We start from the raw sequence: 22,584 nt of genomic DNA, 5'->3' as shown, positions 1-22,584 counted from the left end.
CAAGTCTCTCTTAAAGGGGCAGGCTGGGCACCATTTCAAAGCACTATCTGTACTTCCTTCAGGAAATACACATCTAGTTATTATTATTCTACTTCTTCTCCGTGTTTTCTGCAATTAATGCGGCCCAAACCGCTCTATGCAGAGACACCGTTCAGGCAGCGTTTCGAAGCCCTCCGTGGGGACAGGTGTGCTATGTATTTTTGGAGTCGATCCGATTTGTAGTTTTTTAAAAAAATTGCATTTTAAGCAAAAATTTTTCCATAGGAATTAATGGCGACCTTTCCATGACCCCCAACTGACCTAGAGTGCCTTGCGAAAGTATTCGACCCCCTGGAACTTTTCAACCTTTTCCCACATATCATGCTTCAAACATAAAGATACCAAATGTAAATTTTTGGTGAAGAATCAACAACAAGTGGGACACAATTATGAAGTAGAACAAAGTATATTGATTATTTTAAATTTTTGTGGAAAGTCAAAAACTGAAAAGAGAGGCGTGCAATATTATTTGGCCACTTTACTTTCAGTGCAGCAAACTCACTCCAGAAGTTCATTTTGGATCTCTGAATGATCCAATGTTGTCCTAAATGACTAATGATGATAAATATAATCGACCTGTGTGTAATCAAGTCTCCGTATAAATGCACCTGCTCTGTGATAGTCTCAGGGTTCTGTGTGATGCACAGAGAGCATCATGAAGACCAAGGAACACAACAGGCAGGTCCGTGATACTGTTGTGGAGAAGTTTAAAGCCGAATTTGGATACAAAATGATTTCCAAAACTTTAAACATCCCAAGGAGCTCTGCGCAAGTGATCATATTGAAATGGATGGAGTATCATACCACTGCAAATCAACCAAGACCCAGCCGTCCCTCTAAACTTTCATATCAAACATGGAGAAGGCTGATCAGAGATGCAGCCAAGAGGCCCATGATCACTCTGAATGAACTGCAGAGATCTACAGCTGAGGTGGGACAGTCTGTCCATTGGACAACAATCAGTCGTACACTGCACAAATCTGACCTTTATGGAAAAGTGGCAAAAAGAAAGCCTTTTCTCAAAGATATCCATAAAAAGTGTTGTTTAAAGTTTGCAACAAGCCACCTGGGAGACACACCAAACATGTGGAAGAAGGAGCTCAGGTCAGATGAAACCAAAATTGACCTTTTTGGCAACAATGCCAAATGATATGTTTGGCATAAAGGCAACACAGCTCATCACCCTGAACACACCATCCCACTGTCAAACATGGTGGTGGCAGCATCATGGTTTGGCCCTGCTTTTCTTCAGCAGGGACAGGGAAGATAGTTAAAATTGATGGGAAGATGGATGGACTGAGACAGAGATTTGTCTTCCAACAAGACGATGATCCCAAAAATAAAGCAAAATCTGCAATGGTGTTAGAATGGCCAAGTCAAAGTCCAGACCTGAATCCAGACCTGAATCCAATCGAGAATCTGTGGAAAGAACTGAAAACTGCTGTTCACAAACGATCTCCATCAAACCTCACTGAGCTCGAGCTGTTTGCCAAGGAAGAATGGGCAAGAATTTCAGTCTCTCGATGTACAAAACTGATAGAGACATACCCCAAGCGACTTGCAGCTGTAATCGCAGCAAAAGGTGGCGCAACAAAGTTTTACGTTAAAGGGGCCAAATAATATTGCACACCCCACTTTTAAGTTTTTGAATTTCCACAAAAATTTAAAATAACCAATAAATTTCATTCAATTTCACAATTGTGTCCCACTTGTCATTGATTCTTCACCAAAAATTTACATTTGGTATCTCTGTTTGAAGCATGATATGTGGGAAAAGATTGAAAAGTTCCAGGGGGCTGAATACTTTCGCAAGGCACTGTAGATTGAAGCCACAGAGCAGGTGCAGTGACCTTACAAATATGGCAGCTATGCAAATGCAGCTTCCACGCATGACCTGTATTAGCTAATAGAAGCTGACAGATTTCTGATTCAAGGTCTTAAAGGCGCAGCGCGCCAATGGCTTCTGAAAAGCCCCACCCAGTGATGGCTAACCTTGGCAGTCCAGCTGTTGTAAAACTACACCTCCCAGCATGCCCTTGCAACCTGCAGCAGTTGAGGCATGCTTGGAGTTGTTCTCCAACAGCTGGAGTGCCAAGGTTCGCCATCACTGCAGTCGAACGCCAAAGTGGCTTTAGAAGCCCAGTGTGCCAAAGTGGCCCCTGAAGGGCCCGGAGTGCTGAAGTAGCCCCCGAGGCAAAGTGGCAGCATTTGTCAACATGGCTAAAGTGGCTACCAAGTGGCCAAAGTGGCTACCGAGGTGCCGAATGTGCCAAAGTGGCTACCAAGTGGCCAAAGCGACTACCAAGGTGCCGAATGTGCCAAAGTGGCTACCAAGTGGCCAAAGTGGCTACTGAGGTGCCGAATGTGCCAAAGAAGCTACCAAGTGGCCAAAGTGGCTACTGAGGGGCAGAGTGTGCCAAAGTGGCTACCAAGTGGCCAAAGTGGCTACCGAGGTGCCAAATGTGCTAAAGTGGCTACCAAGTGGCCAAAGTGGCTACCGAGGTGCCAAATGTGCTAAAGTGGCTACCAAGTAGCCAAAGTGGCTACAGAGGTGCCGAATGTGCCAAAGTGGCTACCAAGTGGCCAAAGTGGCTAAAGAGGTGCCGAATGTGCCAACGTGGCTACCAAGTGGCCAAAGTGGCTACTGAGGTGCCAAAGTGGCTACTGAGGTGCCAAATGTGCTAAAGTGGCTACCAAGTGGCCAAAGTGGCTACAGAGGTGCCGAATGTGCCAAAGTGGCTACCAAGTGGCCAAAGTGGCTACCGAGGTGCCGAATGTGCCAAAGTGGCTACCAAGTGGCCAAAGTGGCTACTGAGGTGCCGAATGTGCCAAAGTGGCTACCAAGTCTCCAAAGTGGCTACCGAGATGCCAAAGTGGCTACTGAGGTGCCAAATGTGCTAAAGCTGGCAGCGCTGTTCAAGCACCATGTATTTCCTTCAGGAAATGCCCATCTAGTTTTTAAAATAAATCTTGCCAAATCAGACAAGGTGATTTTCTGGATTTGTTTTCTCATTTTGACTCTCATAGTTGTGGTCTACCTATGATGTCAATTACAGGCCTCTCTCATCTTTTTAATTGGGAGAACTTGCACAATTGGTGGCTGACTAAATACTTTTTTCCCCACTGTATCTTGTGTAGATTATTATGTAGATGCCAGAACAGCAGAGTAGTGACTGTCTTTATTCTATTACAGATTTTCGTGATTTGTAGAGGTTTCATTACCTAGACTGTTTCATTTTAGACATTTATGCCAAATGAGTATCTTCAAACGGAAGAGATAACAGTCTTATGGCTCATCAGTTGTACTTGCAAATCGGTCCAAGATCGGACCACAATGCACGGTCTGGCCGATGATCTCTCGACCCAAGTATGACAGCCTCGTAGAAATATCTGAAGATGTCACCCTCGGGTCAAGCGGCCTGTGGCCAGTCTGTGCATTATGGTCCTATCTTGGGTGGATTTCCACAGACGTCTTATGAGCCCCAAGACTGTTATCTGCCCCGTATATTAGCGGTCCATTCTTCGATTCAATTTCCTGACTGAGCATTAAGATAACATGACTGCTGTTTTTTTCCAAAAATGATCTCCTACCTGCCCACAGATTGTGTGGTAATCCCGCACAACTCCTATAAAAGTCCATAGAGAGCGATTTGGGGGGGGGGGGCGTAAACACTTATGATGTACAGTGTGAAAAGCAGATTCATTTCAGTGACTTTTTATGTTATCTTCTCTACAGAATTGATGTCCTGGCTATCCTATCTTGTGTAGAAAACTTTCTGTGGTCGGTATGCACCAGTGTTGAAGAACTTGTAGCAACGACACATAATCCTCACAGCACAGTCTATAAGATACACAATCACTGTAACAGCCTGCTTACAACTATGAGCATATTATCAGCACCCCTGGAATATTTGGCGCAGTAAGTATCTGTGTGCGGTCAGCCCATTCTAAAAGTGTTGCTCTTCTCCACAACTCTTTGGCAATCAGACTGTTTCTTAAACTTTATCCCTCTCAAAATGAAATGTAAGACTCGATTATCTTTTGTCTTTTCTTTACATGTTTTTTTATATCTTAGTGAAGTCCCTCTGCCTTGCGCAGCCATGCTCTTCTCAGAATGGCCTCTGATGGAAGATCATGTGATCAGACCTGTCCTTCAGCTTCCTCCACATGGGAACGCTGCTTTTCAATTGGAGGAGGCAGATAGACTGGAATGGTCACATGCTCCTCCTCCAGCCGACATTTTGTGGAGACACGTCTTCTGCTGTCTGTGAGGAAGGAGAACCTGTAATAGAGTTATATTAGTAAGTGCCACAAAATCATGTCCCCAAAACATGTTAAAATAAGGGCAAAGTAGCCAGCCTCGTTAAGTTTAGCATAGCTTCCTTATATAGGTTAACTACACTTTCATCATTGTTGTGACACATGTTACCACTCCTCTTAGCCACTTTCCTTTTGCAGAATTGTTTTAAAACAGTTAAATTAGAAGTGAAAAGTACATGAAACAGAAATCTTCAAGCTTTTTTTAAATAACTTAGTTCCTAAAATACCTTCATAGCTTTTGTGTATGGTAAATCTGCACCTATAGTACAAATAATACATTGCTATAAGAATAGGTGTGTATCGTAACATATGCTTTAGCTGTAAGACATTCTCTATTAAAAAAAAACATACAGATTTCATAGAAAACTTATTTTTTAATTGACATTACCAGAACTAGATGATTTAGCCGCTCCAATAAAACAGCTGTTATTACTAAGAAAGGCTGTTTTTCATCATAGATTTTCTTTGCAATGCCAAATTTGGGAAAACATGGCGGTCATTGAACTAAAGGGTGAACCGTGTGAGAAGCGTTCCAAGTGCTTTTTTTTTTAATGCTTTCTATTCTGGCACATGGGGTGGGTCCAGAACGGAAGACCTGACACCTTATACTCTGATACGACACATGAAACGTTGTTTTCCTCATGTGACAACATCTTAAAACCCTCACTCTGCAAGCTGGCTAAGTAACCCAAACACTTGGAGCCTGATTCATCTAGGCCAGTATTGTTCAGGCCGGTCTTGACAAGGGGGCATGCTGGAGTCAAACACTCCTGAGGAAGAAGTGCCCCCTTCTTCATAATTCTGGAGCTTCTGACAAGTGGTGTTCTTCTCCATGTGCTATGCCATAATCTCATTCCATATATCAAAAAGCTGACTGTCACATCCAAATATAAATTAGGTCTGAACAGGTGCTTTGGTAAATCCAACTTATAAGTCAGTATCAGCGTTTTGGATTAAAATATAACTTTTAATAGTACCTTAAAATAAATGTCAAATCCTATCAAATTGCAAGGTGCTCAAGACAAACAACACAAAATGAGGTAGTGAAGTGCACACAAAAGGAGGGTTAGGTCCAAAATTGCTTTTACAAAGAGCCCTTATAGTGAAGGCGGCTCATACAATATAAGCATTTTGGATCCTTATCAAAAATAATGCCCAGTATCAAAAAACTTTATTATATCTATCAGGTCAACTTCACACTGTTGCATTAATTAAAGATCGCAGGATAGCAGATTGTATGGACCATACACCAAAATTTTTGACAATCAACATCGCTGCTCTGGTCCTATATGTGCCACTTAATCAGCACAGCAGACCTCCTTATGTCAAGATAGTCTGCTTGCCAACTTCCCTTATCCCCTTTTTTTTATATGTCTGGAGGCTTAATTCAAGGGTTAAATATGACAGCAAATTATAAAAGGTGTCACCAAAGAGTAGCATTATTACTCATTAGATTGCCCTCACTATAGTGTTAACACCTTACTGACCCTCTCTCAGGAGGGGATTAACCATGACATAAAGACTAGGCATACTCATGTATTTGAAAGGTCTCACTATGTGGAGGGAACCAATCACTCAGCTCCTTCATCCATATTCAGCGGTGGACACTTTCCCCCTTCTCCCGACTCTTTTCGTTATATCTCATCAGGGGAGTACCATGGGGCCAAAATGACCATGTCATCAGAGTAAACTTTCTGAAGAAATGCTTGCCGTCATTTGTGGACAAACGCTCGTCATCCGTCTTCATGTTAGCGCCCTGCTGTCCGAAAGATAGATATAATTTATGTTTGGATGTGACAGTCAGTTTTTTGATATATGTATTAGCCTTCTGACTGAGCACTCCGCCCCTTAGCCTCAGGCGTTTTTAATTGCAGCAGGATCCTACCCCTCCATAGAGATATAGGCTTCAGTCTAAGAGATGATTCACATTAGGTTCCCTTAGAGGTTTAGACTTCAGTCTAAGAGAGGATTGGCATTAGGTCCTGGCAACGAGAATCGCCTTATCGTGGCTGCCGGGTACGCATGAATTGGCCAATTTATGCTCTAAGTATTCTCAGTTTTTCATATTTCTAGTGCTGAAGTGCAAATCAATTTTCATATTTCATGTTTGTATGCAATAGCTCTACAGAGTGCTACTTTTTGCTTGATAATCTCATTCCAGTCAGGCACTGGAGTGAAATTTCTGGGATATGGAATGAATTAGGTGAACTATGGCGCCATGCCCCGACTGAACCCCTATGCCACACCAACTCCACCTTGTTTGAAAATTCCAAACGTCACATAGTATAGGCAGTTGTATCTACATATTGTGACTTTTCAAAGCGTGTACACCAGAATTGTGGCATGAAAACTTTGATGAATTGAGCCCTAAGTTGTAATTGATTTATAATGGAGTTCACAAATTAAAATTACAAATGATATGATGTCCACCAATGGTTTTGGTGTTTTTTTAAGTGCATTCCATTTTCTTATAAGTATCTCTGTTTTTTATTATTGTTTGTGTCTCTGCTAAACATGTGGTATTATCACTCCATTCTTGATTTGGTGTCCCCTTTGATTCTTTCTTTTGCATTTCCACCTATAGTGGATCAATTATGTGCTTGTTTCCATTTAAATCTAAAGTAAAGGTTTTATTTTGTATTCATAGATAACCTATGACAACCAATGAGGACTCTCAGTCTAATATATAAAGCTCAATGTGGGTGTGTATGTATGTATATCCGGGATTGGCATCCGCACCGTCGCAGCTACAGCCACAAAATTTGGCACAGTCACACGTCTGGACCCCGAGAGCGTCATAGGCTATGTTGTGAGGTGAAATTTTAACCCCGCACATTCCAATTCACCAAACAATTTTACCCCTATCTACATAATTGGGAAAAAGTGTATGTATAATAATAATAATCTTTATTTTTATATAGCGCTAACATATTCCGCAGCGCTTTATAGTTTGCACACATTTTCATCACTGTCCCCAATGGGACTCACAATCTAAATTCCCTATCAGTATGTCTTTGGAGTGTGGGAGGAAACCGGAGTACCCAGAGGAAACCCACGCAAACACGGGGTTCTACTTGCAGATGTTGTCCTTGGTGGGATTCGAGAGCGTCATAGGCTATGTTGTGAAGCAAAATTTTAACCCCGCGCGTTCCAATTCACCAAACAATTTTGCCTCTTATCTACATCATGGGGAAAAAGTGAAAGGAAAAGTGTTGGAGGCAAATTGACAGCTGCCAGATGTGAACAAGGGGGACTTAAAGAATGAGAGCGATGGCGCCAAAGAGTATACATCGTACAGTTGCTTAGGTGGGACCCTGACATGGGATACTCACCACATACGGGGATATGAACACACACAAAATGCGCCACACACTACCACGTGCTTCAACACATATACCACCCTCAGCACACATTTCACCACACATACACCAACCTCGCCACATAAGTCGAAACACAAAAGTCGCCACTCAAAACTCGCCACGCTGTCCCAGAGCTGATTAAAAGATGAAAAATGAGGTGTGATTGGTTGCTATCAGCAACAGTTTTCTTTGTAGACAGTTGTGGTAACCGAGGCCTATTATTCTTAGAATTTCTATGGTGTTATTGTCCTTCTGTAAAGCTGGAAATAACACAATTTATTACCGTGCCAACACAGACCACCCTCTGACACAGACTGCAGGGGGAGCCCAGTGTCACACAGGATAGGATTAGATACACTGCTCAGCAGTCAGTATCACACAGGATAGGATTAGATACACAGCTCAGCAGTCAGTATCACACAGGATAGGAATAGATACACGGCTCAGCAGACAGTATCACACAGGATAGAATTAGATACGCAGCTCAGCACACAGTATCACACAGAATAGTATTAGATACACAGCTCAGCAGACAGTATCACACAGAATAGGATTAGATACACGGCTCAGCAGACAGTATCACACAGGATAGGATTAGATGCACGGTTTTTATGTGCAATATAATCATTATAATTTGTTATAACTAACCACAGTTGGTTACTATGCCCAGGCAATGCCGGGCTCTTCAGCTAGTTCTGAATATTTTTCTAGATAACCTATGAATCTTTCATATCTTAGCTTGGCTTGGAATGTCAGAAAGTTAAATATACTACTGGTAACTTTACTTCTGTCTGCATTATCTGGGTTACAATACAGAGTGAAATGGTCCTGTCCTTCAGCTAACATTTACTGGTCAGGATCAAAACCAAAATGTTTTGTTTATAAATGAGTAGTCCTATCTGGTTAATATCCCGGGGATCAAACATAGTAAAGTTGTTTTTTTTTTTTGTTTTGTTTTTTAATAAAAAGTTAGTGTCATAGAAGACTCCTCTCCACCTCTGTGATGTGGGTGCATCTACAAGGGGTAAACACCACTCCCCTGACATGAATGAGAGCCGTTCACACATACTAGCTTGAAACGTGTAGGCTACTGTTCCATTTATCTTCAGGAAGTCCAATTTTAACTGTATAAAACTATGTTTTTTTTAGGAATACTAATAGTGAACTACTAACATAAATTTGTTTTGGCGTATCTGGTCTTGTGAAATTACATAGTTTTAACCTGATTCCAGCCTGTAGTTGTGTCCTTTCATCGAGTATCGATTGACATTTGGAACCGTGTAGGAGCTGAACATATTTTTTGCAGTCAATGGTAACCACCACTCCACAGCTCAATCTCACTCTCGCCCTTCACTCAGGCAGCAGATTGAACGCAGAAAGAAATCATTATAAGTAATAGTTGGACAGGCTTAACTGATAAGTCAATAAATAGATTTAGTTAAGAGTTAAAGTATCAGGAATACAGTACATAGCTCAAAATACTTAAGGACACTGGAATAATTAGGAGCACATCTTCCAGTATAAACACATTGATCACCGTCGTGACTGCTGTACCATGTCTAAGACAACTCAATGTCTGAAATGGTTTACATCTGTGCTCATCCAAAGGCGATCTGGCCAAGGGCGAACATTCAATGTAAGCGACAGTGAATGAGTCAGCGCAAACCAGCATGTGTGAACTTGGTCTCAGGGTGTGTTCACACAAATTTTTTTTTTACATAGATTTGAAAAAAAAATAGTCTCCAGTAAGTAAAATATTACTTACTAGCTGAAGAGCCCGGCGCTGCCCGGGCATAGTAACTAACTGTGGTTAGTTAAAGCAAATTATAATTATCCTCCATCCCATAGTCCCGTGCCCATATACCCATCACACATCTTCCATCCCATAGTCAACCATTATGACATCATAATGAGCGGCAGGGCTTACAACCTATGATGAATCAGCGTCGCCATGGCAACCATTATGACATCATAATGAGGGGCGGGGCTTGATACACACACACTTTTTCCCCATTATGTAGATAGGGGCAAAATTGTTTGGTGAATTGGAACGCGCGGGGTTAAAATTTCGCCTCACAACATAGCCTAGGACACTCTCGGGGTCCAGACGTGTGACTGTGCCAAATTTTGTGGTTGTAGCTGTGACGGTGTGGATGCCAATCCCGGACATACACACACACACACACACACACATACATACATACAGTACATGCATACACACATTGAGCTTTATATATTAGATTGACACCATTTCCACCAGAAAACCGGAAACCACAGTGTGCAGACCTGCAGAGGTGGGACATGTGTCACAGATACTACTGCAAAAAGAAACAAACCTGGACACTTAATACATTTGTAAAAAGCCTTCTGGTCATCATGGAGGATAGCTATTGCTGGGGAAGTAGAGAGAACTGAGAGCAAACAATCAATCACTGCTGAGAAAAATCTTTACAAATTTTCCAACACTGTGTACATGTTTGGTATTACCTAGTAGCTATCCCTTCCAAATATTCTGGCAGGATCTGTCATTGTCCACCACAACCCTCAATGTCGTGGAGCGTTTAGTAAATTAACCATACTTCTTGATAGTTTTTCTGAACCAAGGAGAAAAGAAGTCTCAAAACGTGACCCTAACCCCTTAGTGATAGCCCGTTGTACATTGCTGAGCCCGTTCCATGCCGCTTGAGTACCGCATCAGTTACGTAGCTGGCACACAACAGTAACTGATACAATCAATGATATGTCCAATAACGTGAGCTTAACCTCTGAAATGCTGCTGTCACTTCAGCTCTATGCAGACAAGAACAATCCCTCACATAGCTGAATCGATGAAGAATAAAAAAAAGTTACAGGTTTTAGAAAATAGAGGCACCAACCATTTTTTTTCCCAAGTTCTGATAGCCTTACAAGTTTTAAGGGATGTGCATATACGGTCAGGATTTGCTTCAGAAAATTCTGTTGCATATCCTGATGTGTTGGCAGGAAAATCGTTGCGTAAAATACATTTTTGTCGCATTTTTTAAATGCGTTTTTTAAAATGTATTTTTGATGCGGATTTTCCCCACTTATCAGTGTTGATGAAATCTGTGATACATAGACTAAAAGAATTGGCATGCTGCCGATCTAAATCTGCTGCAAATCTGCAAGGAAAAAATAAGCAATGTGTTCTTGAGACTTCAGGATTCGTATTCACTACATAGATACTAGGAAATCCTTCAGATTTTGTGACAAAACTGCACGGATAAAAACGCGAAGAAATGCAACGTGTGCACATACATATCGCCGAAATTGTACTGATGTGAAGAATCATGTTGCGAGGTCAATTTTTACCGCACCATGAAAGCTAAAAGAAAAAAAAGCAATGGGGGATTGTGTTTTATTTAACCCCTTCACGACCTTTGACGCCACGTAGGCGTCATGAAAAGTCGTGCCAGAATGACCCATGACGCCTATGTGGCGTCATGACTTTAAAGCCCCCCTGCGGGTCGGGTGACCGGGGTCACTGAAAGGTCACCCGACCCGCAGATACAGGGGGCTTTGTTCTTCGCCACAGGGGGCGTGGCTTCGCCCCCACATGGCTACGATCGCTCTGATTGGCTGTTAAAAGTGAAACAGCCAATCAGAGCGATAGTAATATTTCATCAATGAAAATTGATGAAATATTACAATCCAGCCATGGCCGATGCTGCTGTAGCATCGGACATGGCTGGAAACACCGATTCCACCCCCCCACCGGCGATCGCCCCCCCCCGCAACTGAATGACAGCGGCGATCTGCCGCCGCTGTCATCATCTGCCCCCTTCCATTCCCTCTGCTCCCTGCCAGCTTCCGATAACCCCCTCACCCCATCTCACCTCCCCCGGCACCTTCTAAGTCCCCCTGTCGCTCCCGTGTCCGGCGGGTCCGGTTCATGGGCGCCGCCATCTTGAAAATGGCGGGCGCATGCGCAGTGCGCCCGCCCGAATCTGCCGGCTGCAGATTCCATTCTTTCATTTTGATCACTCTCACAGTGATCAAAATGAAAGAAAAAGTAAATAAACCCCCCGATTATCACCCCCATAGGTAGGCACAACTAATAAAGTAAAGAAAATATTTTTATTTTTATTTTTCCATTAGGGTTAGGGTTAGGGTTGAAAAGAGGGTTAGGGTTGAAAAGAGGGTTAGGGTTAGGGTTGGAAAGAGGGTTAGGGTTGGAAAGAGGGTTAGGGTTAGGGTTGGAAAGAGGGTTAGGGTTGGAAAGAGGGTTAGGGTTGGAAAGAGGGTTAGGGTTGGAAAGAGGGTTAGGGTTGGAAAGAGGGTTAGGGTTAGGGTTGGAAAGAGGGTTAGGGTTAGGATTGGAAAGAGGGTTAGGGTTGGAAAGAGGGTTAGGGTTGGAAAGAGGGTTAGGGTTGGAATTAGGGTTAGGGTTGGAATTAGGGTTAGAATTAGGGTTAGCGTTGGAATTAGGGTTAGGCTTGTGGTTAGGGATGTGTTAGGGTTAGGGCTGTGGTTAGGGGTGTGTTGGGGTTAGGGTTGGAGTTAGAATTGAGGGGTTTCCACTGTTTAGGCACATTAGGGGGTCTCCAAACGCGACATGGTGCAACCATTGATTCCAGCCAATTTTGCGTTCAAAAAGTCAAACGGTGCACCCTCCCTTCCAAGCCCTGACATGTGCCCAAACAGTGGTTTACCCCAACATATGGGGTATCAGCGTACTCAGGAAAAATTGCACAACAACTTTTGGGGACTAATTTCCCGTGTTACCCTTGGGAAAATAAAAAATTGGGGGCTAAAAAATTATTTTTGTGGAAAAAAATTATTTTTTCATTTTCACGTCTCTGCATTATAAACTTCAGTGAAGCACTTGGGGGTTCAAAGTGCTCACAACACATCTTACATACGTTCCTTGGAAGGTCTAGTTTCCAAAATGGGGTCACTTGTGGGAGGTTTCCACTGTTTAGGCACATCAGGGGCTCTGCAAACGTAATTACGACCGCAGACTATTCCATCAAAGTCTGCATTTCAAAACGTCACTACTTCCATTCCGAGCCCTGACGTGTGCCCAAACAATGGTTCCCCCCCACATATGGGGTACCAGCATACTCAGGACAAACTGGACAACAACTTTTGGGGTCCAATTTCTCCTGTTACCCTTGTGAATATAAAAAATTGCGAGCTAAAAAATCATTTTTTTGAGGAAAAATTTTTTTTTTATTTTCATGGCTCTGCGTTATAATCTTCTGTGAAGCACTTGGGGGTTCAGTGTGCTCACTACACATCTAGGCAACTTCCTTATGGGGTATAGTTTCCAAAATGGGGTCACTTGTGGGGGGTTTCAACAGTTTAGGTACATCAAGGGCTCTGCAAATGTAACATGACGCCCGCAGACCATGCCATCAAAGTCAGCATTTCAAAATGTCACTACTTCCCTTCCGAGCCCTGACGTGTGCCCAAACAGTGGTTCCCCCCCACATATGGGGTATCAGCGTACTCAGGACAAATTGTACAACAACTTTTGGGGTCCAATTCATCCTCTTACTGTTGTGAAAAAAATTGCGGGCTAAAAATCTTTTTTTTTTGAGGAAAAAAATGATTTTTTATTTTCACGGCTCTGCGTTATAAACTTCTGTGAAGCACTTGGGGGTTCAAGGTGCTCACCACACATCTAGATAAGTTCCTTGGGGGGTCTAGTTTCCAAAATGAGGTCACATGCCGGGGGTTTCTACTGTTTAGGCACACAGGGGCTCTGCAAATGTAACATGACACCCTCAGACCATGCCATCAAAGTCAGCATTTCAAAATGTCACTACCTCCCTGCTGAGCCCCGACGTGTGCCCAAACAGTGGTCCCCCCCCACATATGGGGTACCAGTGTACTCAGGACTAACTGTACAACAACTTTTGGGGTCCAATTTATCCTGGTACCCCTGTGAAAATAAAAAATTGCGGACTAAAAATATTTTTTTTAAGAAAAAAAAATATTTTTTATTTTCACGGCTCTGCGTTATAAACTTCTGTGAAGCACCTGGGGGTTCAAAGTGCTCACTATGCATCTAGATAAGTTCCTTAGGGGGTCTAGTTTCCATACTGGGGTAATTTTGGGGGAGCTCCAAAATTTAGGCACACAGGGGCTCTCCAAACACGACATGGTGTCCGCTAACGATTGGAGCTAATTTTCATTTCAAAAAGTCAAATGGCACTCCTTCCCTTCTGAGCCCTGCCGTGCGCCCAAACAGTGGTTCCCCCCCACATATGGGGTACCAGAGTACTCAGGACAAGCTGGACAACAACTTTTGTGGTCCAATTTCTCCTGTTACCCTTGTGAAAATAAAAAATAGCGTGCTAAAAAAATCTTTTTTGAGGAAAAAAAATGATTTTTTATTTTCACTGCTCTACGTTATAAACTTTTGTGAAGCACTTGGGGGTTCAAAGTGCTCACTGCACATCTAGATAAGTTACTTAAGGGGTCTAGTTTCCAAAATGGTGTCACTTGTGGGGGAGCTCCAATGTTTAGGTACACAGGGGCTCTCCAAACGCGACATGGTGTCCGATAACGATTGGAGCGAATTTTCCATTCAAAAAGTCAAATAGCGCTCCTTCACTTACGGACGCTGCCGTGCGCCCAAAGAGTGGTTTATGACCACATATAAGGTATCTGTGCACTCAGGAGAAATTGCCCAACACATTTTAGGATCCATTTTATCCTGTTGCCCATGTGAAAATGAAAAAACTGAGACCAAAAGAAAATTTTTGTGAAAAAAAAGTACTTTTTTTTTTTACCGATCAATTTGTGAAGCACCTGGGGGGTTCAAAGTGATCACTATGCATGTAGATAAGTTCCTTGGGGGGTCTAGTTTCCAAAATGGGGTCACTTGGGGGGAATCTCCAGTGCTTAGGCGCACAGCGACTCTCCAAACGCGACATGGCAAGCGCTAAATATTCCAGCATATTTTCCATTCAAAAAGTCAAATGTGCTCCTTCCCTTCCGAGCCCTGCCGTGCGCCCAAACAGTGGTTTATGACCACATATGAGGTATCTGTGTACTCAGGAGAAATTGCCCAACAAATTTTAGGATCCATTTTATCCTGTAGCCCATGTGAAAATGAAAAAAATTAATGATAAAAGAAAATTTGTGGTGCAAAAAATAAAATGTCCATTTTTTCCTTCCACGTTGCTTTAGTTCCTGTGAAGCACCTGAAGGGTTAATAATCTCCTAGAATATAGTTTTGAGTAGCTTGAGGGGTGCAGTTTTTAGAATGGTGTCACTTTTGGGTATTTTCTGCCATATAGACCCCTCAAAGTGACTTCAAATGTGAGGTGGTCCCTAAAAAAAATGGTTTTGTAAATATTGTTGTATAAATGAGAAATCGCTGGTCAACTTTTAACCCTTATAACTTCCTAACAAAAAAAAAATTGTTTCCAAAATTGTGCTGATGTAAAGTAGACATGTGGGAAATGTTATTTAGTAACTATTTTGTGTCACATCACTCTCTGGTTTAACAGAATAAAAATTCAAAATTTGAAAATTGCGAAATTTTCAAAATTTTCGCCAAATTTCTGTTTTTTTCACAAATAAACGCAAAAATTATAGACCTAAATTTACCACTAACATGAAGCCCAATATGTCACGAAACAACAATCTCAGAATCGCTAAGATGCGTTGAAGTGTTCCAGAGTTATTACCTCATAAAGGGACACTGGTCAGAATTGCAAAAAATGGCCAGGTCATTAAGGTCAAAATAGGCTGGGTCATGAAGGGGTTAATTGCTTTACCACACTTCATTTTTTTTCCCATTTTAAAGTTAATTTTATAACAAAATGAATGACGGTCTTTAAAATTACATTCCTCCCTTAAAAAAACAAGCTCTGTTATGGCTATGTCGATCAAAATATTACAAAGTTATTCCTTTTCCAAAAAAGTTAGGAAAAAACAAAAGCACAGAAAAATGAAAAATTGCCCGTTCGTTACATGGTGTAATAGATATTTGGAATTACAGCACATCTCGGACATAATTGCATTGACTCATGCCCCAGAATTGGTTTGTGCGTGATTCTGTTTAACTTACCAATAACTTTTGTTACATAGTATATCTGCGATTTACTCATAGTGAAGGTATTGGGGACCTCAACCACTAGTTTTAGGACATAAAGTTTAGACTTCACTGGAAAGTTTTGTTCTTTTTTGTTTTATAAGGAAAACTATGTTAAACTGTTCTTTGAAGAATATTTATTCATGATATAAAATACCTGCAAATATTAGAAGAGTATTTCAGTTTAAATAAGAAGATTGTATTGTTTTAATTTCTCATTGTAAGTAATGTCATTCTAGAACTATCAAGAAGAATTTGTCCGAGCTTCATTCACTTTCTTCAGATCCAGCTTCAGAAGACTTTTTATTCTGGCTCACTTTTATTAATCCAAACCTATTCCCTTCTTTGTCTAAGTAAGTGTCCTTTGTTTTATTACTGCTTACTTTGATGTGTCTTTGAAATATCATGTACTCATTTATCTATGTGTTTTTTCGCTTCAAGATAATTTATTTTATGTCAAGGTATAATAATTTTGTATCTCATTACAGTTATTGGGATACAATGATGAATGCGTGATTATTCACACATGAATGTATTGAAGATCTGTTTTATGGAAAGAAAGCTTACATATGAGTAACCATTTTATTATTAATGAAAATATTACGGTACATTTAATGCTTTCTTTTATATAAGGCCAAGAGCTTACACAGCGCTGTACAGAGATCATCTCCATTGGGACTCGCATTCCAAATTGGCCTACACGTACCATATTTTTCGGACTATAAGACGCCCTGGACCGTTAGACTCACTGAAGCAAAAATTGTGGTCAATTCTGTTCTAATATCCCCTATTCTGGTATATATTGTTATATTGTCCCCTCATCCCCATCCTGGTATGCATGGCCCCCTCATCCCTATCCTGGTATACATGGCCCCTTATCGCCTATCCTGATATGCATGCCCCCCTCATTCCTACCCTGTTATGCATGGCCCCCTCATACCTATCCTGGAAGGCATGACGCCCCCATCCCTATACTGGTATGCATGGCCCCTCAACCCCAGCCTGGTATGCACGGCTCTTCATTCCTATCCTGGTATGCATGGCCTCATCCCCATCCTGGTATGCATGGCCTCCTCATCCCTATCCTGGTATGCATGGCCTCCTTATCCCTATTTTGGTATGCATGGCTACGTCATCCCTATTCTGCTGTGCATGGCCTCCTCATCCCTCTTCTGGTATGCATGGCCTCCTCATCCCTAGCCTGGTAGGCATGAATCTCTATACATAGACTGGTAGGCATTATCCCTTGATCCCTATCCTTGTATGCAGTGCCCCCATCTCCATTCAGGTATGCATGGCTCCTTCGTTATCCTGGTATGAGTGGCCCCCATCAGAAAAACATAAAAAAAAACATAAACCATTATACTTACCTTCCTGCTCTCCCTCGTAGCATTTTGTTCTGATGTTACAGCTGCCAGAATACTTACCAATCTGCATGCCAGGACTATGTGTGGGGAGCAGTGAATATTCATTACCTTAAGTAGCAGACACACACGAACACCCGGGAGCTGCAGGAAGCCTGTGGCTGCTGGTAACAGCGTGTCCCCTTTTAAAGAGAAATGAATATTCACTGCGCTCCACTCGCATGAGTGTGGAATGCAGTGAATATTCATTTCTCTTTAGCAGTGGGCACCTGAGTTAGCCGATGCCACCGGCTCCTGCCTCCTGTGATCCACTTCTCTGTCACTGTCGCTCACCCACCTTCCCATTCATAGCCAGAGCAGGTACATCCGGACTAAAAGACACCCCCCCTCATTTTTCTCCACATTTTTGGAGGAAAAAAGTGCATCTTACAATTCGAAAAATACAGTATCTTTTTTGGTATGTGAAAGGAAACTGAAGTACCCTAAGCAAACCCACATCAACAAAAGGAGCATCAACTTTAAGTGTCTGTCTGCCCGTCTCTTACTCCAACATCTCCCTCCCCTAGCTATAGACTTCCATAGGTAACATGTAATTCAATCTCCCAGTGAGCAGAAAGTTTGGTTTTTACAAGTGAATGGCTGATATTACTGATAAATATAGCCATTCACCGTAGTTGGCTATCTCTTTCAGTCCCATAGAGTTTAAATTGAGTTCTTCTGTGCTCCAATCAAACAGTGGGCAACTGAATGCCGGGTTTCATGATGGGAGGGAATCCCACAGGATTGGTGATACACTTTCTAATCTATACCCATTGACAAGAAGTGAATGTCTAGAGTAGCTTAGATTGTAAACAGTTTATAAATTCAGCATAATTTTGAATGATACAATGTATGAGTATATTGGAAAATTGAGAAGTTCCTTCAAATAAATCACAGTATGATTAAGGAAATCACAGTATGATTCCCCAACTGTAATGGAAAATGGATGCCAAATAGTCATCCATACAGTATAATAGTCCCCAAATAGTTTTCCATACAGTATAATGGCCCTCACATAGTCATCAATACAGTGTAATGGCCCCTCATAGTCCTCCTTACAGAATGATGGCCCTTCATAGTCTTCCATACAGTATAATGGACCCCACATAGTATGCTATACAGTATAATGGGTCCCACATAGTGTTCCGTACAGTATAATGGGCCCCACATAGTGCTCCATACAGAATAATGGACCCCACATAGTCCTCCATACAGTGTAATGGCCACATGTAGTGACCCATATAGTATAATGGGCCCCAAATAGTGCTCCATATAGAATATTGCGTCCCACATCATGCTCCATACAGTATAATAGGCCCTACATAGTTCTCCGTACAGTATAATGAACCCCACATAGTGCTCCATATTGTATATTGGCCCAGAATAGTGCTCCATACAAGATCTTGGTTATGAAGAAAGATTAAAAGAATTATGTTTATTTCATCTTGAGAAGAGATGTCTAAGGGAGGACATTATTAACTTGTACAGTTACATAATTGTCCTATACAAAAAATATGGTCTAAAACTTTTTCACGTAAAGCCCATCAAGCAACAAGAAGGAATTCTCTCCATCTGGAGGAGAAAGGATTCAATCTCCAGAGGAGACCAGTCTTCTTTACCGTGAGAACTACCATATTAATCTATGGAACAGCCTCCCTCAGGAGCTGATCACAGCGGGAACCGTCAATGATTTAGAAAACAGCTTAGAATATTTTTTAGAGGAAAGTAACAAACAGTATTTATGTACATGTATAAAAAAATGTTTGTTCTGAATGTTGATCCAATTAACACTCGGGATTGAGGTGAAAAACTTGCTCTTTAGGGAAGACTGGATCATGCATTATAGATTTAGCTATACCCCTTTTATTTATCCTCGCCCATCCCTTAGTTGAGCTTGATGCACATGTGTCTGTGTTTCATCCAGTTAATTATGTAACTATGTCATTTATGTCATCTTTATGGCTATATAAATTAAAGTGAAGCTGTAACCATAAAAAAATTGTGTAATAATCTGGCATTGTATTATAGGGCAATGGATCTGATCAGATTGATATAAAATTGTATACATTTTATTAATTTAAATCCATGCTCATTCTTGACTAGGTGTTCCGGTGGGTGGTTGTATCAGTGACTAACAACCTCCCATCAAGGAGTACACATACAGAGAGTTGTCAGTGACTGAGAGACACCCATTGGACGTCCTAGCCAAGAATAGAATCATAGAATCGTAGAGTTGGAAGGGACCTCCTGGGCCATTTGGTCCAACCCCCTGCTCAAAGCAGGATTCGCTAAATCATCCCAGTCAGATGTCTGTCCAGCCTCTGTTTGAAGACTTCCATTGAAGGAGAACTCACCACTTCTCGTGGCAGCCTGTTCCACTCATTGATCACTCTAACTTTCAAAAAGTTTTTTCTAATATCTAATCTGTGTCTCCTCCCATTCAGTTTCATCCCATTGCTTCTAGTCTTTCCTTGTGCAAATGAGAATAAAGATGATCCTTCTACAATGTGACAGCCCTTTAGATATTTGTAGACAGCTATTAAGTCTCCTCTCAGTCTTCTCTTTTGCAAACTAAACATTCCCAAATCCTGCAACCTTTCCTCATAAGACAGGGTTTGCAGACCGGTCACCATTCTGGTCGCTCTTTTCTGAACTTGCTCCAGTTTGTTGATGTCTTTTTTTAAAATGTGGTGCCCAAAACTGGACACAATATTCCAGATGAGGTCTGACCAAAGAGGAGTAGAGGGAAATAATGACTTCACGTGATCTAGACTGTATGCTTTTGTTAATACATCCTAGAATTGCATTTTTTGCTGCTGCATCACACTGTTGACTCATATTCAGTCTGTGATCTATTAGTATACCCAAGTCTTTTTCACATGTGCTGTTGCTTAGCCCTATTCCTCCCATTCTGTATATGCTTTTTTCATTTTTATTGCCCAGATGTAGTACTTTGCATTTTTCCCTGTTAAAAACCATTCTGTTAGTTGCTGCCCACTGCTCCAGTTTATTTATATCTTTCTGAATCCTCTCTCTTCTTTAGTATTAGCTATCCCTCCTAGCTTTGTGTCATCTGCAAATTTAATCAGTTTACCCTCCAATTCCTTCATCTAAATCATTGATAAAGATGTTGAACAATACAGGACCCAGGACAGAGCCCTGTGGTACCTCACTTGAGACATTCTTCCAACTGGATGTGCAGCCATTTACGACCACTCTTTGGGTCCGATCACTAAGCCAGTTATGAATCCACCTAACAGTTGCCTTGTCCATTCCATACTTAGTCATTTTTTCAATAAGGATTGTGTGAGATACTTTGTCAAATGCTTTGCTGAAGTCAAGATATACTATATCTGCAGCATTTCCTTGATCCACCCAAGGATAGAAATATAATGATACCTATGTTGTGCTTATAAGACCAAACCTCTAAATACATTTTCTAATTTTATTGAACCAATTGATGCAGTGTTTAATTTTACAGTGCACATTAATTGTATATAAAAAAGATCAATAAATTGCTGCCTAGAAAAACATTTTCATTGTCGTCTTCCTATTTAGAGCCTGTCCTTTTGCTGTATTAACTGAACTATCTAACTGTGCCCTTACTTTACCTTAATTTGCTTTATAGCACCGTTCCGAGTAACCTATTTTCTCCTTACATCTGTTGTAATTTTCTGGGAAAAGAGTAAATGCTTTTTCTTTCTCTAGTTAATCGTTTTAGTTAAAATTATAGCCCTGTTCTGTTCCATGAGATTTTTCTTCTTGCATTTACGAGGCTCATCTTGCTCACACAGAGCTGTGTTAGTTATGAGAATGAGCTAGCATATGCCTCTCCATATGTCCAACATAGAACCACTCCATACAGCTATCGGTGGTCGTTCGGTGGCCAAGGTTTTTCTTACAGCATGTAATTTCTCCCTTTAGAGCGAATCACTTTCCTGTGAATATTTCAATCTGCATCTCCTTTTAAGTGCCAGAAATTTGTATATATTGCAACTTGATCATTCGCCATCTGGTTATGGGAAAAAAAAAACTATATTTGTAACAGAATATTCTATAAATTACTTTTTTTTATTAATTCCATTCAAGTAGATGCATATGGGAAGCTTTTCGCTAAGTGTTGCATAACACATAACGTCATTTACAGCTACTGAATGTTAGCTATTGCGCTTTGCAGTGGAGATTTGAAATTGATATGTGCAAAAAATGGCTAATTTGTATTATATATAGGTTCACCATTAGGGTGTTCGTGTCCAGGTATTGCCATCACAACGGTAGCTGAAGATATTATGTATTTTCTTATGAGGTGGGTTTGTTTAGGGGTTTCTTTCCCCTTTCCATGGCGCTTCGTTACCCGCTGTTTACCCTGGGTACCAGCGTGCTCACTGGTCCTGATCGGGTAAACAGTGAGTAACGAAGCGCCGCGTAGCGCTTAGTTATCCGCTGTTTACCCTGGATACCAGCTTGCTCGCTGGTCCTGATCGCTGGTGACTCTGCCTATGTGACATCTCACAAGCGATCAGCTAACTATGTCCCAGCGATCCCATCCACGTCGGATCGATGGTGGGATCGCTGGGACATTGAAGCATGTAACGGGGCCTTTAGTAAGTAATTCTCTAATAACCCCAAGACACTACAGTGCAATGGTATTTTTGAGAGTGCAGAGTTCTAAAACGTTACATGCATCTTTCGAATCACTGGTTGAGGAATCTAAATAATACCCACTCTACAATATTGGTGTTAGGATGATCGTACCGCCACCATTATCACTATGCAGGAGTGCTCGCTCTGCTGATCACTGCTGCGTTCTATAGGAGAGAGCCACTAGCAGAATCCTCTGGCCATAGCTTATCGCAACGAGAACAAAAGGATCGGCAGTTTGATATAGGACATGTCAGATCCTTATCTCCCCTGACATTATCGGTCAGGAAAGTGTCGAGAAGGCCCCATGCACAATAGACTGTCTGCTGAGCCCTTCGATATTGGCAGTTTCAGCCAGCATGAATGTTGATGTCATGCTGATTGACAGCCGACCCCAGCTGCTTAACTGCGGGGAGCCGGCTGTCAATCAGCATAACGTCGGCAGTCACAGTTATGCCCCATCGATAGAGCAGTCCGGAAGAAGTAAAACTGCTCTATTGATGTGGAGCAGCTGATTCGTCAGCATGAGCTGTGGTTGTACAGGTGTCGGGTTAAACAGGCAGGTAGTTATCTCTGATGGCAACTACCTGCCTCTTAGTTTTTAGGCCTATTGTAAAAAAAATCTGTTTGTACTGGATGCGCCCTTTAAGGGTTGTTTTATGGTTTTAAAACAGATAATACCTGGTATGAGAAAAAGCTGTAATTTTCTACTTTGTGTACCAGTTTTTCCTAGTTAGTCAGATGTCTCCTTTCC

The 22,584-nt window shown here is 41.6% G+C and overlaps 1 protein-coding gene across 12 annotated transcripts in view; it reads left to right on the top strand.

The window, feature by feature from the left end:
• KIAA0825 (KIAA0825 ortholog) overlaps positions 1–22,584 on the top strand; it is a 556,500-nt gene that overhangs the window by 173,403 nt on the left and 360,513 nt on the right. For all 12 annotated transcript variants that reach the window (XR_012234833.1, XR_012234815.1, XM_073589638.1 and 9 more), the window contains 2 exons: positions 3,776–3,958; positions 16,026–16,139. Coding sequence is in view for 10 of the 12 variants with exons in the window: in XM_073589638.1 (XP_073445739.1) it covers positions 3,776–3,958; positions 16,026–16,139 (297 nt within the window). In the remaining 2 variants the exon portion in view is untranslated. The remainder of the gene's footprint in view (positions 1–3,775; positions 3,959–16,025; positions 16,140–22,584) is intronic.

The sequence above is a fragment of the Dendrobates tinctorius genome, unplaced genomic scaffold (genome assembly GCF_039654945.1).
Source record: "Dendrobates tinctorius isolate UK_male_01 unplaced genomic scaffold, ASM3965494v1 ptg000003l, whole genome shotgun sequence".
Lineage (NCBI taxonomy): Eukaryota > Metazoa > Chordata > Amphibia > Anura > Dendrobatidae > Dendrobates > Dendrobates tinctorius.
The sequence above is the reverse complement of the archived record's forward strand: the minus strand, read 5'-3'. Positions and strand labels throughout refer to the sequence as shown.